Source organism: Cervus canadensis, chromosome 8, assembly GCF_019320065.1.
Source record: "Cervus canadensis isolate Bull #8, Minnesota chromosome 8, ASM1932006v1, whole genome shotgun sequence".
NCBI lineage: Eukaryota > Metazoa > Chordata > Mammalia > Artiodactyla > Cervidae > Cervus > Cervus canadensis.
Genome location: NC_057393.1, coordinates 32,610,265 through 32,626,673, shown reverse-complemented (window position 1 = coordinate 32,626,673; position 16,409 = coordinate 32,610,265). Strand labels below are relative to the sequence as shown.

Genomic DNA, 16,409 nt, shown 5'->3' with positions numbered 1-16,409 from the left:
CCTTTCTTTGAAATTCTATTTCTTCTTTCTACTTTGTTATGTTTGTCTTGCTAGTAATCTACTTTTCTATTGCTATTTTTCACCTTCTGCCTCTACCTTTTCTGTTCTAGCTGAAATGTTCTAGATACTGAGGAACTTTATAATTGTTCTGAATTCTTTCTTTAGGAAGCAATCACTTAAAACATTTGGTTCTTAGACCAAAGAACAACTGAGGCTATTATAAGTTATAATATTATAAGTTGTATTATAATACAACTATGTTCCCATTTTACTGTTTCTCATACATTTCTTTTAACTGATCTGTCATACCAATAATAGAGGGCATGGAATAGGAGCTGCCACATAATAAGACCCCTTGCTAACTAGGTGGTCACTCCAGTATGGTGGTCTCCTTCCTTCTTCAGAATGCGTGATTCCTCACTCCTAGCCTTAGTCCTAAATTTACAGAGTTGAAGGGACTTAGGTTATTACTAAACACAAAACGTTTTATTTCACAGATGATGGGTAGTCAAGGTAGGTGAATTCATCAAGTCAGCAGCAGTCCAAAATAAAATTGTTTTCCTGACTTCCAAGCCAGTGTTCCTTCCCTGCATCATGCTAACTCTTACTGCATGGCTAGCTAAGACATTTTAAATGGGCTTTGGCAGGCTAGCCAGGGAACCCACGATTTATTACAGTTTTTATGAGAAAACTAATTCTGAGTTGTGCTCAGAATTCAGAATACATCTTTCAACCTCCTACTCATCCTCTCACCTCTCTGGTGAACATAGTATCTGGCCACAGGAATGAATAGAGAAGACCGTTTTTTATTCTTAATAACTTATTATACTTGCAAACGAATAGAACACAATTTGTTTATCAAACCAAAGCAAACATTTATACAGTCAGAGTCCTCAAAACTGAGGATCAATTTTTAGGATGAATCTTCTAGAGATATCCAAATTAGCTACTTGTCTTCTTTGGAAATAAGTCCGTTACTAATGCTTCCTCAGCCAACCAGTTGCAAAACCACACAGTATTCTTTGAAAGACAAGCACAGAAAACCAACTTACTTCCTGGAGCAAATGGGAGAGGGATCTAAAAATCCCAGCTATTGAGGTAATGTAGGGTGGACTAGGATCCCTGTTTTTTAATAACAAAGAAAGACAAAAGGAGGGGGAAAGAGTAGGTAGCTTAGCTTGATGAGAAAAATATTCATTGAAGTCATTTACATACTATTACTTTACCTAATTATGGCAAAGCCTTAGGGATTATTCACATCATTAAATATGTCAAGTTAAATTATTCAATTGTAATACAAACCTCCTGTTTAGAGTCTCTCAGTATTCATACTTTGTTGCTCATATAGTTGGGTTATCTGCTCACAGGTTTTAACATAAGATGAAGGAACAGTGCTGGACTGGGAACTGGAGGACAAAGTACCCTGCACAGTTAGGGGCAAAGGCAATGGCGGTGAATATGACTAAGAGCTTCACTGTCTATTGAGCCAGTTTATAACATCTTGGGGAAGGAGAGGCATCCTATAAGGAACTTTTTAACTGTCTCTTTGGATACCTAGTTACAATTTAGTTTCTGATTCTCATTGTACTTAAATTCATGGTTTTGTTACATTCTGTATTCCTAAAAATGTATACTAAGGTTGAGTGTGTAGAAATTGAGTAAATTTAAATTATAATGAGTGGTTCTGTTTCTGGAGAATGAAAAATTTCACCCCATCATTTAGAGATATTCCTTGATAACATGGTCCCCATGCTTCATACAAATTTTTCATTTCCTCCTTTTACACACAATCATTGTGGATGTTCAGTGAACATTCAATGAGGATTTAAAACTTGCCATTTTTGACTTGGCACTCCTGATCATTTGAGGCCACATCTCAAGTGTGCCACATTTATGAAACCCAGATTTCTCATAAGTACTTTCAATTTTATGTTTTCCACTTATTTTCCTACAAGAATAAAATGCCATACAATATTCCAATATTACACAGTGATGTGCATACCAAGATGGTAACACCATTGGCTAGCAGTAGGTTTTGTCATGTGACTGATCTAAATGTTTATTTATCAACGAATCTAAAAAAAATTAAATTTGTCATCCAAAAGGAGGCTTAGAGGCATTAAATATTTTTAAAAGTATAGCTTTATCAAGATCAAGCATGCTTAAAATAGAGACTGTCTATAAATAAGAGGAATACCAGTCTCATACTTCTTGTTCTTTTATCTCATATTTCCTTATTTCTCCCAGATAAGTGACAAGGAGAGTAAAGGGACCATTCCAAAACAGCTACTGTGTGCCAGGAATTGCGGTAGGTAATTTGCACAAATACTCTCTTCAAGGCCAGTGACAATAGTGTATTTTATGTCAGGAAAAAAAAGAAAAACAAAACCCCAAGATCCCAGAAGCTGTTAACTTCACTCAATCATTGTTTGCTGAACTGAGGAATTCACCTGAAAAAGAATCATTAATCATTAGAAGAGGACTCAATAAAACTGTACTTAAATGGATCTTTAATAGTATAGTTTTTATATCTTTGTGTGGGATGGAGAATAATTTCATGGAGAACCATCAGATTTCTAATAATTTTTAAAGAAATGGGTCTGATACTAATTTTACTGTATATTTAAGCATCAAATTAAAGACCTGTGTTTTCAAGGTAGATTTATATGCTAAGGACTCAAAATTAATGATATACCTAAGGCTCTACATTCTCTGCACAGATTTCCCAAACCTGGTGTTAATAACAAGCTTATAGTAAAACAGAACTGTTTTAAGTTCTTCCTTCTTCTTCTGACCCCTCAGCAAAGTGAAAGTCAAGGATCCCCCCTGTCTCCTATGGCCAGAACTAAGATCTATAAAGGATGCAGAGCAATAAGTGGAGTCCCTGGCATGCCAAGCTTTTGGTTTCCAACCATTTTTAGATGTTCTTTGGCAAGCATACTGAATTATAAATGCCCCAAATACTTGATAGTCCCATACCTGGGAGATATGGAAAAAGGAAACTTCTAAAAGGTCAATAGTCACTGAACACATTTCTACATCTGGGCATCTTTTGACTGGCCATTTGGATATGGGAAGTGTGATGACCTGGAATCAGCGGGTCCAGATTCTAGACCCACCTCTTCCTCTAACCAACTGAGTACTCTTGCCCCAGGCTTCAGTGAAATTAGATTTTCCTTCTATCTAAAAGGAGTTAGGACTAATCCCTCTCTAAAGTCCCTTTGAGTTTGCTGTATGTGACCAGCCCTGGCATTTAAACACCCTCCTGAAGCTACAGAAAAGCTGAAGAATCATTTAAAAATCAGGTACTGTAAGTCTTAAATCATAACCACAGAAGTTAGATTGGACTAGCAAACAAGTAAGACCTAATATAAGTGCATTTCTGTAAAATCACTTGTGCATTTCTGATCAATCTTCTCAGGCTCCTGACATGTCAAATTAGTCCAGTTCCAATTAAGTTGTCATCCTCTTGGTAAACAAGGATATGGGTCAATAGATGATGGTGAATGAAGTTCTTAGTTTTTTGATTCTTTGTGCCTTAATAATATCTTCTTCAAGGTAAGCCCAAACCAGCAGGGCCACAACAATATCAGTGATGAGAGTGAGTCTTAAGGTCAGCAGTCAGGCCATAAAACTCAACATGAAGACTGAGGCTGAAAACTGCAAGTCTCCAAGTCTGGAAGGAGGTAGCCTTTAAGAGGTGGAATCAGCGACCTCTGGGTGGAACAGGTGGAGGAGGATGGAAGGTCTCCCTGGTTGGAGGCCTGAAATGAAAGACAAAGCAATTATGATCAAACAGATTTGATGAACTACTTTTTAGGAATCCATGATTTGTTGCAAACTTGGTATACTACGGTATACTATGCAAAGGACACATCCTTCAATTAATAAAACTGGAGACACATACAGACCTTTCAGTGGCATACATGCTCATCTGTGGATTGCAATCCTAGCCAACAATAATCACTCTGGGTGGGGGGCTTTGAAAAATACCAGTTCTCAGGCTCAATCCCAGACCTATTCCATCATAACCTCTGGAGGATAAGGCTCAAGCATGACAACATGTAAACAGTGTTCCTCCTTCAACCAGTTGTATTAACCATGTGGTTTATTTTGTGAAGCTTTGACATCTGGGTCCTGGTTGATCCTGGTAGGCCTGCCCCTCTGAGGGTAAGCTAATTCCTCTAAACAGCCTGCAGTTTGCACACATTTCACATGCAAACTAACCAATCCAGAGTCCATATCCCAATCACCTCCAGTACTGGGACTCTTAAAGTCCAGGCCTCTATCCACCTGCCCTAATCACCCCAGGGCCAGGTGCCGGGCCACTGGAGACAGCCCCTGAGCCCAAGAGCCTGCAGAAATTACTCAAACTAGCCAATCCTACATCTGCCTAGCCTGCCTCACTGGTTCCTTCCTGCAGAACCCACAAGAAAAGTTCCTGCCCATCCTTCTCCGCTCCCTGCCCTTTCTCCTGCCTACACCTGGGGCTTTCCTGTGTGTCCCGCCCCAGCATAATGTGCCCGCCTCCTCTTGAGATCTAGGAGTATAACAAACCACCTATTCAATGGCAATTGTCTCCTGATATGCTGACTTTGCCACACCTAAATAATAATAAAATCTATATTTTAAAACTCCAGTGATTCAGATATGCAACCAGGCAGCAGACACACTACAGTAGGGAGATCCCTTGAGACAGGACTTAAGAATTTCTGAAGTCAGCTTCTCACAACTACTTCTACTTGGGATCACTCAGTGTTGTCTCAACTCCACATCCGCTTTCCTAGAGGCCTCCCTCCACATTAGCCTAGATGGCTTTTGAACAATGCTAAACGACACTCCAGATAGACCTGGTGGAATGTATTTACAAGAGGTTCAACAATCGAGATGGTATTTCCATACATGTGCTGTAAAACCAATATTTAATTCTTTTGGAAGCAAGTCAATAAGTCAAGAAAGGGCGCTTTGTCAAGTGCTGTAATTGAAACGTGCTACCCTGGAACTGCATACTTGGTTGAATGAATCGATGAGTAAATATTTATTAAATGTCTCTTGAATCCAAGTTTTGCGTAGGTCAAGGAAATGATAAAGGAGTTGGGAAAAGACGGGCCATCTCAGAAGGCAGAGAGGGAGGCAGAAGTAGAAAAGAATAACAACGGATATCCTCAAGAGGTCCTACAGTGGCACCTGGGAGTAGATGGTTTTGTGTGGTTGTCTCTTTATCCAGAGAAAACAGACAGTCTCCTTCCATTGCCCCAACCTGCCCTATGAACCGTGAGCTTACAGGAGAAAGCTGAAGAACCCTCGGGTGTTACCAGTTATCACCTAAGTGAGCTAAGGCTGGCTTGATGGTTTCTTTCCTTCCTCTCAACAAACATATATCTATAATGCATTAACCTCTGGTGGGGGATATAACAGTAAGTAAAGTGGGCATTGATCCCACCCTCAAAGTGCTGAGACTATAATGGATGAGACAGATAATAGGGAAAGTCAGTGCACTGTACCAGATGTTTTGTTAGGGGACGTTCATAACCTATGAACACATGGCAGAGGCATTCATGCACACATCTGAAGGACAAGGTCAACAAGTTCAAATTTCTCTGTTTCTCATCTGCCAGACAGAGGTAAAGATGCCCACCTGGAGTAATGTGTGCCACCTGGAGATGACAGGTGGAAGACGGAGAGCACTTTCTGGCTTAAGAGTAGCTTTACTCAAGAGGTAAAGCTAATAATTTTATTATTTGTGGTTAAAGACCTGTTCTTGGACCTTTTCCCCATGTATGCCCCATGAGCCTTACATTTTACCTTCTATCACAAAGAGAGGCACGATTCCCTCCTGGTCACTCTTCCTCTGTTGACCCACTCTGCAATTGAGCAGGTCTGCAAGCAAATCTGGAGAAGGAAATGGCAACCCACTCCAGTACTCTTGCCTGGAGAGTTCTGTGGACAGAGGAGCCTTGGTGGGCTGCTGTCCATGGGGTCGCACAGAGTCGGACATGACTGAAGCAACTTAGCGGCAGCAACAAGCAAACCATTTCCGTATTTCTTTCTGATGAACAACCCAGCTAAGGATTGGAAGCCCTGTCTTTGGGAATGGATTTGTGATTATAGACGTAGCAGAACCACGGAAGTAAAGTGTATCAAATCAGAACTGAGGGGCAGTCTGTGGGGAAACAGCCTCCAAGGACACTGGGAAGCTGGAGTTGGACACAGGATTGTCCAGTCCAGAGACCTGGGCACTGGTTGCTCTCTCCTCCATGTTGAGGAGATAACTTTGGTTCAAGAACCCAGCAATCCTAATGTTGGTTAACATTCTTTTAAAGCAGGTCTGTTATTTAGACAGTGTGCTTTTGTATGATCACAACATTGTTAAAAAATATTTTTAAGCTTCCCTATTAGTAAATAGCCTCATGTCCAAGTCCCCTTACTCTCTTGACCACCCCCCCTGCTCCTGCCTAGGGATTCCACAGATATCTTTACAAGTGAAAGTCACTCAGTCGTGCTTGACTCTTTGCGACCCCGTGGGCTAGACAGTCCATGGAATTCTCCAAGCCAGAATACTGGAGTGGGTAGCCTTTCCCTTCTCCAGGGGATCTTCCCAACCTGGGGATCGAACTCAGGTCTCCCACATTGCAGGCGGATTCTTTACCAGCTGAGCCACCAGGGAAGTCCAAGCAGCTAAAAGGTTAACTCTTGGTACTCCAGGAAGCCTTCAGAAATATGTTCTGATTTGTCAGCACCTAGGCTGTGCCTTCAAGGGGAGTGCACAGAATGTTGTGCTGGGCTCATTGTGCTCAGTTGTGTCTGACTCTTTGTGACTCCATGGACTATAGCTTACCAGGACAGCTCCTCTGTCCATGGAATTTTCTAGGCAAGAATCCTGGAGTGGGTTGCCATTTCCTTCTCAAGGGGATCTTCCCCACCCAGGGGTCGAACCCGCATCTCTTGCTTCTCCTGCATTGGCAGGAGGATTTTTTTTACCACTGCACCACCTGGGAAGCCCATAGTGATTGGCAAAATCACTAGTAAACAGCAAAACATATTCAAAAACAAAGGGGCAATGTCTCAGCAAGATATTGGCTTTTTTTTTTCTCTACTGGCAGGACTTTGTACCTATGAAGAATGTGACACTGTCAGCTGCCCACTCTGTGGGAACTGCAAGGGAAACGCCATACAAGGATATAATGCATCTGCTCCTGTTCATGTCACCATCTGCCTTCCCTAACTTTGAAGTCTGTTGGGAACTTACAGCCAGTGGGAATGTGAAGCTTCTTTCTACTGATCTGTAACCCACCTGCACTGTGGTACACGACTTGATGGCTAGCTGTCAACCCAACCAGTACCAATCTATCATCTGCCCATTCACTTACTTGCATGATAAATATTTGCTAAGTTCCTAGCATGTGCCAACTACTGAGTTAACTCCATATTGCACTGGGGAGAGTAGAAAAAACTTTTTTAATCAAAACAATCTTTATCATTTTGAGGTTTACCATCTACTTCGGGAGATAGATAGCAAACAAGGGCCATGTGGAGTGAGTTATAATAGAGGTATTTGGGGAACACAGAAGGTTCACACTGCAGAGGAACATCAGGGGAGGCTTCAAAGAAGAGGTGAGGTTTCGACAGAGTCCTAAAGAATGTGTAGGAATCTTCTAGGCAGAGATTGGAAAGGAGTAGGAAGACAGCATTCTAGGCAAAAGGAACAGATTGGGCAAAGACTGTACAAAATGGCACAGCTCACTAGGAATGCTTAAGGGGTGGAATATCAATGAATACAGGAGAGAGATGGGACTTAGGGCTACAGCATGCTAAAAAAATACAGAAGTAAATGCAAGGCTTTTATGTCAGGAAGTGACATCATCAGCTATTTCTGTTCTAGAAAGTGCACTCTTGTGCCGTGTGGAGGAGGGACTGACTGGAGGCAGGGAGGTAAATGCAGGGATGAACTTAGGCATGGGCAGATGGAGAGGAGGGGGTGGAGCTGAGAGTTTCGAGGGCAGCAGAATGAACAGAGCCTGGGGAGCTGCAAAGGAGCAATGGAGACTGCCTCCGGGGTTAGGGACTTGGGGAAGAAAGAGAAGCGTGTCATGTCTCTGGCTGGGAAGTCATGAGAAGAAGGCAGTTCAGGGCAGAGGAAGGCAGGTGGGATGATGAGTTCAGTTTTTGCACCCATGTTTGAGATCTCTGGGACCCCTGGTGAGGTCCCCAGTGAAAAGCAGGAAACAGAAGGCCAAGGTAGAGATGGAGATGGACTTGGAGCTGACAGTTCAAGCTCTGGGGACAGCATGCAGAGTGAGGAGAGGAAGGGACCAGGACTGGAGACAGTGATGAGCGGGATGTGCTGTTTGGGGAAGGCAAGTTCAGGAGAACGTAAAGGGGGAAGAGTTGCCAGTTCCCAGATCTGGAAGTGAAGTGAAGAAAGAATATTCAGTCAGCCTCCCCTCTTATCCATCAGTGGGTCAAGCATTCAGGACAAAGGCCCACGTTATTTGTTGCTCAAACATCCCCTCATTTTATTATGAACATTACATACAGTTTCAGAACAACTGCATCTTTTCCAATCTTCACACCAAAAATGCACCCTTTTTCTATCAATTACAGATTTCTTTGTAAACACCATTTCTTTAGTCAAATGTTTTTTCCTCTTTTTTCTCTCCCTATCTTTATCACAACATGCTTCCAGAATCTCCCAAACAATTCAACTGCCATCTCTCTTTACACATTAAATGCATCCCCGTTTCCAGTCTTTAATTTCTGGAATCCACTTCCATAGTTGTTTTCTCTCCTGCAGACAAAGTTCCACAGAGTCTTTGAAGTTCTACATTCAAGACTGACATTCTTTTTAATCTTGGAACAATTAGATAACTCCCTCCTTACCTTCAAGAATAAAAGGTCTTAGATCTTAGATCTTCTCCCATGACACCTGGACCTCCTTGGACATGTATAACACAATGACTAAACAACTGGACCCTGGAGTCAGGCACACCTAGGTTTATCACACAGATAAAGTCTCCATCCAGTCTCAAGCCCCAGTCTCTGTCTCTGCAAAATGGGATAACTCTAAACATCTACCACTTGAAGTTGTGGAGAGAATTAAATGAGTTAATGCATTTAGCGAGTTTACCAGAATGCTCAGCACATAGTAAGTGCCAATAAATACAAGCATTTATTACCATAACTGCTCTCCATAAACATCCCTCCCCAATCACCAACTATATATAATTTTCAAGTAACAGAACATAATGCAGATTCAGCAGACAGGACTAGATTATCACTAAAGTTCCTTCTAGGGCTAATGCTCTAATATGTGACCTCTAGTCTATAACAGAGAAACATGTTTGGTGAGTGTGAAGCATTTTGGGACTGTGGGAGGTTTTTGTAGCAAGTGTTAGTACGTGAATGTTGCCAGGAACACACAGAAAAGCCTCAACAGCAAAGACAGAAATGGAGAGATCCTCAGTGCAGAGTCAGCTGCTCTTTCCAGAAAAACAGAAGAAAAACCTCCCTGTGGCACTTTCTCAACAAATCTCACTGATGAGGTTCATTTGAGTTAAAAGATTCAAGATGTAAAACAAACAAACAAACAAACAAACAAAAAAACCTAGTTAATCACCTCTTACCCACACACTGTATTTTAGACATCAAAGAATTAAACTCCTAAGACAAACCTAGGCTTTTATTCCCAAAGGTTCCTTTCTGCCTTAGCAGACAGTTACACAAGCTAGCTTTGACCACCTTTTCAGTGATTCCATAAGACCTTAAAAGGGTTCCTGCCAGAAACCAGAACACAAACATACATCAGAGCCCCATAAGTCAGTGACACTCTTTTGTCTAATGCCCAGCCTCCAATCTCCATAGGCTCATCCTTCTGTATAAAGAATCACACAGACAGTTGTGCTCTTATTTAGGGCCAGAAACTCAATCCTTACAACTCTGTGAGGAAGTCCATTTATTACCTCCATTTACTGGACACAGAAATAAAGTCTCATGAAAGTTAAACAATTCATCCATGGACACAAGTGGCTGCCGGGGTCTTCCCAGGTGATGCTTTCCCACTACCACACCATACTGCCTCTCACCTGCATTTTCATCCCCAATTCCTTCTTATCTCCTGGTCCTCCAGAAGCACTGTCCCGCAATACCACCAAGGGAATTAATTATTCAGGAGTTGAATTCTAGCGAAACAGATTTAAAAAAATATGCAAAATGTTGACCTTTCCCAGTGTATTTCACTGACAAAATATTGAATTTGTTACTTAGAGTCTGCAACTGCATAAAGCATCACTTAGGTGAATGAAGAGTCCACGTTGAAATGTGTCCAAAGTATGCAGTTCAGTGAGCTTAGCTCTGTACTCACTCTTAGGTCACCTTAGATGTCCCCAGACCCTACTCTGCCCTGAGACTCAACGAGCGAGGAAAAAAAGGTTCTGTCAGCTTCCTTGTTACCTCTGTGAGGCAGCTCGGGGTGGCACCCTGGGGGGCCTCTCAAGGGGCACGGTGGGCATGCTGTCCATTTGTGAGGGGCCTGGACTACGACTCCTGGTAACCTCGGGGGCTTCATTATCCTACAGCAAAAAAAAAAAAAAAAATGAGAGAGAAGGCTGAAAATGACATTAAGCAGCAGCACAGCGGGACAGAGCCAACCCCACAAGCTCCTCCGCTCTCCCCAGGCTTCGGCGGAAGGCTACTCACTGACGGAAAATCTACCCAGCAACACCAGGGGCAGTTTTCCACCGACTCTGACAACCAGGGTCACAGAAGAGACAATGGGACCTGAGTTATTGATATTATTAGTGATCTGAGCTTGCCTTCCTTGCTGCCCCAGGTGATTCGTGGGGACCAAAGAGTGTGTGGCCTAGGGGTGATGTCGGGGCTGGGGGGGGGACACAGGCCACCAGCCCCGGCTCTGCATGCCTGCCGCTCCTGACCCAGGCCCAGAAAGGTTGACCCCACCGCCCCTGGATTCCCGGATACTCACCCAGTTCCCTCTCACAGATGCCCCTTTTGGTTTAATCCTCTCCCTCCTTTCTTCCCTCCCTTCCTTTCTTTCTTCACCTCTTTTTATTGATGGGAAATCAATATAACATAAAACGATCGTTTTTAAAGTGAACGATCAGTGCCATTCAGTACGTTCACAATATCGTGCAACCACCATCTCTGTCTAGTCCCCGGACATTTTCCCGACACCCCCTAAAGGAAACGCTGTATCCCTTAGGCAGTTTCTCCCCATTTCCCCTATCCCCAGCCCTGGTAACCACCAACCTTCTATCTCAATGGATCTACCTATTCTGGACGTCTCATATAAATGGAGTCCCACAATGGGTGACCTTTTGTGTTTGGCTTCTTTCTCTTGGATTTCTCTTTCCTGCAGTGAAATGACCCCTGAGACAAAGACCTATGAGGGTAGGGTGTCCCAGCTCTCACCTCGTTGTCCCCCTCCATCCCGCTGCTCACACTGAGGAGGCTCCGGGTGCTGGACCGGTTACTTGCGCTGCCTGAAGGGTACAAACAGAGTCAGCTGGGCTGTGCAGGCTCTGGAGATGAGGTAAAAGGCAAAAATCTAGCACTTACTGATAGAAACAGTACATAAGCTGTGAATACGGGATTCTTCAAACTGCTGCTATCTAATAACATACCATGTTATTAGAGTTCAGTTTTTCTTTCAGCATAAAAACGGGTTATCTTTTTATGACCACTTTTTGCTTTCTAGCTACCATTTACGGAGAGCTCACACCAGGTTACATGCTTTAAAAGCATGACTGCATTTAATCCCTAGGAAAACCTTATCTGATACTAGTGCTTCGATTTGACAGACTAGGAAGCAGAGATGCTCTATTTCTCACCTGTTCAGTGGTGTTTCTTAAATCTGCAAACAAAGTTGGTTACTAAAGTTTTTTTACCTATTTAGGAATTACACGGCAAGTATCACTCGTATATGCATACCTTCTAAAAGGGGGCCAGTGTGACGCAAAACAAAGCACAAAGCACAAATTCAGAAGTATAATTTACACACCAGATAGGAACTTTGACTGTGTGAGTTCAGCTGCTTAGAGATGTAAGCTGAGGATGTATCACCTAAATTACTGAAACAGCATTATCCAGTTGAGTTTTCTGGAAATGTTCTGTTGTGTGCTGTTCAGTTTGGTAGCTGATGTGACACAGAGCAGCTGAGGAACTGAATTTTAAATTTTATTTCATTTTAATGAACAGATTTACATAGTCACCTGCAGTTATGGGCTACTGTACTTGACAGGACAGCATTAGAACAAGCTCAAGGACGTGATGGTCTGGCAGTGAAGAAGGAAGGTTAACAGTTAATCAACTAAAACTTTGACTTTCATTTTTCCAATACTGTTACCAGTATTGCCAGCACTTAGGCTTAGCTGAATGTTCACTCAAAATAGCTACTTATATTAGTTTATAGGTAAATTGTCTTAGTTTTGACTTCATTATGGCATCAACTTTGACCTAATTAATTTAGATACCAGCTTGACAAAAGCAGGTTGAGATTATAATTTTGGATTATTTCTTGGAGGCAGATTTTTAAATTTAAGATAATGTGTCAAAATATTTCTAGAAACCAGGGGATTCAGAGTTTGTTTCAGAGTTAAGGACCACACGACCCTGTCTCTATCTACCTAGTTACCCACATATAACACTGTTCGCTCAGCTAGAACATCCTTTCCTTCCCACTTCCCCAGCCCACTCCATCCACAAATTTGAAACCTCCTCAGGCTCCAACGCTCAGGACAAATGCTATCAAAACCTTTCCTGATTCCCCCAAATGGAAGTAACCCCTCCTGTGCATGGGCTTCCATCCCTGTGGGGACAAGCCTCCCACGTCATTCATCACTGTTCATCTTATTCCTTTACAACAAACCAGACTCCTTCCAAAGATTATCTGCTGGGAGGGAGCAAAAAGGTGTCCAGGAGCTGATTCTAGGATCCTGGAAATTCATATCCACCAGCTCTCACTATCCTTTCCCTTGGTGTTGTTGAATTTTTAATCTCCAGTGCTTGACTTTGAACCCTCACTCCTGGTTTATCTGCCCTGGCCCTCTCCCTTCTCCAAGGCCGATGACCTGGTTGGCCCCAACCCACCTGGATGGCACCGTTGGTAGGAGGTTCTGGCCCTGGCCCCCCATCACATTCACTCTTGTTGGGGGAAGGGGCAGTGCCCATGCCTTGCCAGGCTTCTGTCACCAGGGAAGTAGGATCAGACAAGCCTATAACTTGTACTCTTTTTACACTTTCTCTCCTCCATTATAAGCTCCCAGAGGACAGACCCTGTTTCTTTTTCAGCTTTATGTCTCTAGTGTACAGTCTAGCTTCATATGCACAGAGAAGTCCTCAATATTGATGGAGGTATGAATGAGAGAAAAAAATGATCATGTATATGACTCTTAAGAAACTTGAATCAGGCAAACTAGAAGAAGCTCAATGGTCTTCCTGTAATGAAACTTTTGTTATCTTAAACATAACACAAATATCTTGTGCTTAAAATTTTAGATATAACTAGATTTAACCTGAAACTGTTTTCCTATAGTTTCCAAGAGATGACAGCTGCAGCACAATAAAATAGTGCTGTTTTTAGGGCATGGTTCTGGGGCTTGAAGGGCTGCTGGTGGCTCAGAGCGGGACTATCTTCATTCTCTCTCCTTGCCCTGTGAACTATCTCTCTCTGGAAGGAAATATGTCCCCAGTGTTGAGTACACAGAAAGATCTGTATGTGAATCCCAGATCCTCTGCTTAATTGTCAAGTGACCCAGGATTAGATGCTTAACCAATGTCTCTGTTTCCTGATCTCACAGCACTATTGTATAGAATGAGATCGTATGATAACATGCTTGGTACAGAGCCTGTAAGAGCAAGCATTTAATTAACTATAGCAGCTATCATCATCATCATCATCAATTTCAAGATGGCAGATTATCTATTAGTGACTCAAGGACCCCACCTCCAGTATCCACACCTTTGTACTGCCTCCTCCTCATCTCCTTCTTGGCTTAGCCATGGGACTCACTTTGGCCAATATGACATTATCAAGTGTGATGTAAGGCAAAGCTTGATAAGCACTTGCACACCGGGGCTTGTTTTTCTGGAATGCTCCCTTTATGGATCTTGTTACCACACAAGAAGTTCAGGCTATTGAATTAGAGGCCATATATAGAGAGGCCCTGAAGAATGAGAGGCCATCATGGATGCTCCAGTCCATGCCAAGCTTACAGCTGAGTACAGTTGCACAAGTGACCCCAACTGACCACATGGGGCAGGGGTGAACCATCCCTACTGACTCTTGGCCAAGTTTAGAATCAGGCATAAATAAATGATTATGTTTCAAGCCACTGCATTTTTGGATAGTTTGTTACACAGCAATAGATAACTAAATAACAGGGACCGGATGCAATCTACAGCCACAGAGTAAAATAAAACCTTCTGGTCTGTCATTTAATAACATTTTCTTACCCAATTAGCTAGCGATCCCCGGGCAGTAAACCACCACACAAGGTAAAAAGCAGAATTTATGCTTTCCATTCTATTCTCACTCCAAGGTAACTCAAAGTAAAACATACAGATAAAATAGTTTAAATGAATCCAAACCTGAAATGAGTATTCTACGTTTATCTTGTTAAATTTCCCCTGCCCTTACCCCAGAAAGCCCTGCATTCACCCCCAGAGTGTCTACACCACTTCTCTCCTCCACAACACATCTAAGATGGGCTGCCTGCCCCTTGCTTCCTCTGCCATCTGTGATCGCTGGGAAAATCTCTTCCATTTCTGAACTTGTCAGAATTCGCTAATTTGCCTCAAGGGGGTAGTATATATTATTAACCTCATTATGTAAGGGGAGATTTTCTTCTCTATCAAGTCTAGACTTAACATTGCTGTGTGATACGCTTTGGGTATGTTTCAACAGGTAACAGTGGCAGAGGGAAGAGCTGGGTTCTACTCCTATTGCCATTGACTGGCTGTGGGACCTGGGGCAAAATTCTTTCCCTTTCTGGGTTACAAATACTCTGCTAATTAAGTCAGGAGGAGGAACAGTTCAGAGGCTCTTGACCTAAGTCCACGGATGGGCAAAATTGTGTGTGTGTGTGAACACGTGCAAGTGTATTTTTATATAGGGAGGACATTTAGAGCATATGTCAGATTCTCAAAGGGGTTTGTGGTACAGAAAAGATAAAGAAGCCCTGGGTTAGATGAGCTTCCAGTTCCTACCTCCACATGGCGGTCTTCCACCTGACATTTAAGGAGAAATATTAGGTCATGAAATTCAGCTTGTCTCTTGCTCTTTTATTTTTTCCCCCTAGCCACCTTTGTTAACACTGAAATGTATGAAAGCAGGGAAACTCAATCTATTTGGTTTGTGAAGCTGGTGTGTCTGAAGTCAGTGAACATTGCCCTGGATCCGGAAACAAAGCCCCAGCTCCTGCCACACATCAGCGGGTATTGTCTGTTGCAATCAGGCTCCTATTCAAGCTCTCAAGCCAAAAGGAAGACATTTCCAAATCAGATCCTCAATTGCCTATACAGTTGGAATTCTCAAATCTGAATCCACTGTTACCTAATGTTTTTGACTGTGTGCCCTTTCCTTTCCCTGACCACGGCTGAAGCAAAAAGAAGAGTAAGCAAGGGTCTTGACCCTGATCCAGTCCTGCCTGAGTTCAAAATCCAAGTGCTACCCCTTGGTGGCTATTTAACCTAGAGGAAGGCACTAAGCTGCCTGTTTCCTCCTCAGTAAATAGAGGTGATAGTACCTATCCTGCAGAGTGATTAAATCAGAGAATCTGTGGAAGAGGCTTAGCATATAGTAAATGCCCAATAAATATTAACCAGTATTATTACTAGGGTTTTTCATTTATAAAAGTGATAGAGTAATAATTATCACACAATCTGCCTTCCGGGGATATTTGTGTAAAGGGTCTTCTGTGCCCTAAAAAAAAGGCAAACCTCACAGGCTAAATGTCCCTCATTTCTTACACCTCCTAGGCCCAAACCAGGCTCCAGTTAAGATCTTCTGGGCTCATCATAGAGCATGTTTCCAAGACCCAAAGGCACCTGCTGGAGTCCAGCTGTGAAGGCACCTGGGGGCCAGCTGTGAAGGCGCCTGGGGGCCACCTGCTTACTTGCTGTGCTGGAGGTACTGTCTGTTTTCCAGTCTCCTCGTCTTAGCTCTGTCCTTGGGGGAAAGATGCTTTTCCTGGGGCCACTTTCATAGACTCCATACTCCACTTTCCCAGGCAGGTGCTGTGAGTGCCGAATTGGGACTGTGATCTCCAAGTCTGGAATTAGAGAGAAAGGGATCAGCTTTAAGGAACCGGGATGCCAGTTACCAAACTGCGAAGCTGCTTCCTCTCTACCTGCCTCCTTCCCCTGAACCTGGAGGGGAGAGGAAGGAGAGGAGG

At 42.9% G+C, this 16,409-nt stretch overlaps 1 protein-coding gene across 1 annotated transcript in view; it reads right to left on the bottom strand.

Annotated features, from left to right (window-relative positions):
• Positions 1–786: 786 nt before the first annotated feature.
• Positions 787–16,409, bottom strand: part of PIK3AP1 (phosphoinositide-3-kinase adaptor protein 1) — a 113,737-nt gene continuing 98,114 nt past the window's right edge. Inside the window, exons 14-17 of the mRNA XM_043475853.1 lie at positions 16,131–16,286; positions 11,428–11,498; positions 10,450–10,568; positions 787–3,764 (exon numbers count right to left, since the gene is read on the bottom strand). Of these exons, the coding sequence (XP_043331788.1) occupies positions 3,707–3,764; positions 10,450–10,568; positions 11,428–11,498; positions 16,131–16,286 (404 nt within the window). The 3' untranslated portion in view covers positions 787–3,706. The remainder of the gene's footprint in view (positions 3,765–10,449; positions 10,569–11,427; positions 11,499–16,130; positions 16,287–16,409) is intronic.